General features: G+C 43.4%; 1 protein-coding gene across 5 annotated transcripts in view; it reads left to right on the forward strand.

Annotated features, from left to right (window-relative positions):
- Positions 1-1536, forward strand: part of LOC106941119 (heparan-alpha-glucosaminide N-acetyltransferase-like) — a 29961-nt gene that overhangs the window by 14079 nt on the left and 14346 nt on the right. For 4 of the 5 annotated variants that reach the window (XM_015024057.1, XM_015024059.1, XM_015024061.1 and 1 more), the window contains exon 6: positions 561-670. In XM_015024057.1, the coding sequence (XP_014879543.1) occupies positions 561-670 (110 nt within the window). Of the gene's footprint in view, positions 1-560; positions 674-1536 lie in introns of all 5 variants that reach the window. The other variant, XM_015024058.1, reaches the window with a different exon arrangement.

Here is a 1536-nt window from a genome sequence, read left to right on the forward strand (position 1 = left end):
ATGTTGGATGTGGCGATGATGTTGGATGTGGCGAAGATGTTGGATGTGGCGATGATGTTGGATGTGGCGATGATGTTGGATGTGGCGATGATGTTGGATGTGGTGATGTTGGATGTGGTGATGATGTTGGATGTGGTGGCGATGTTGGATGTGGTGATGATGTTGGATGTGGTGATGATGTTGGATGTAGTGATGTTGGATGTGGTGATGATGTTGGATGATGTGGTGATGGATGTGGTGATGTTGGATGTGGTGATGTTGGATGTGGCGATGTTGGATGTGGCGATGATGTTGGATGTGGCGATGATGTTGGATGTGGTGATGTTGGATGTAGTGATGATGTTGGATGTAGTGATGATGTTGGATGTGGTGATGTTGGATGTGGTGATGATGTTGGATGTGGCGATGATGTTGGATGTGGTGATGTTGGATGTGGTGATGATGTTGGATGTGGTGGTGATGTTGGATGTGGTGATGTTGGATGTGGTGATGTTGGATGTGGTGGCTGTAAATACGTTTGTGTTGGTCGTGTAGTTCTGAGTGTTTGCTCTGTGTCCCAGTGTCCTGGTCCTGGCTCAGGATCCCCGGAGTGCTGCAGCGTCTGGGCTTCACCTACTTTGTTCTGTCTCTCCTGCAGACTTTCTGGGGCCAGAATCAAATCCCAGAGCGAGTGGTGAGCAATTCATGTCAACTTCCCTTTTGTCAGTCGCTCAACAGAAACGGACATTAAAAGGGTGCAGTCTGAGGCAGCGCATCTAAACACAGCTAAATAATGTGAAGCCATGCTGAGGGAGCAAGGCACAAACTGTCTTTCACCATCTACCTTTAGCATGTTAGCATGCTAAGTAGCTCAGAATAGGTTTTTATTTGTGTCTGAGTAATTAAAACAATAAAGTTAGATTATATCAGAGGTTTTAGTTAAGTTAAATGCCAATAAAACAAATATATGCGTTTGAAAAATGATGAGAGTCACTGGACTGGATGATGAATGGCTGCTAGCATGTTTTCAGATAGCATTTTTAAACATGCTAGCATCAGAACATGCTAGGATCAGAACATGTTAGGATCAGAACGTGTTAGAATCAGAACGTAATAGCATTAGAACATGTTAGCATCAGAACATGTTAGCATGAGAACATGCTAGCATCAGAACATGCTAGCATCACTGAAAAGCAAGATCAGTGGAGGAAAGACTTATTCCACTTAGTGAGTGGGCATCCATCCATCCATCCATCCATCCATCCATCCATCCATCCATCCATCCATCCATCTGTTTATCCATTCATCCATCTGTTTATTCATCCATCCATCCATCCATCCATCTGTTTATCCATTCATCCATCTGTTTATTCATCCATCCGTCCATCTGTTTATCATCCATCTGTTTATCCATCCATCCGTCCATCCATCCATCCATCTGTTTATCCATCCATCCATCCATCCATCTGTTTATCCATTCATCCATCTGTTTATCCATTCATCCATCTGTTTATCCATTCATCCATCTGTTTATCCATTCATCCATCTGTTTATTCA

This window comes from Poecilia latipinna, unplaced genomic scaffold (genome assembly GCF_001443285.1).
Source record: "Poecilia latipinna isolate Pla-1442-1.1 unplaced genomic scaffold, P_latipinna-1.0 Scaffold3503, whole genome shotgun sequence".
In the NCBI taxonomy this organism is placed as follows: domain Eukaryota; kingdom Metazoa; phylum Chordata; class Actinopteri; order Cyprinodontiformes; family Poeciliidae; genus Poecilia; species Poecilia latipinna.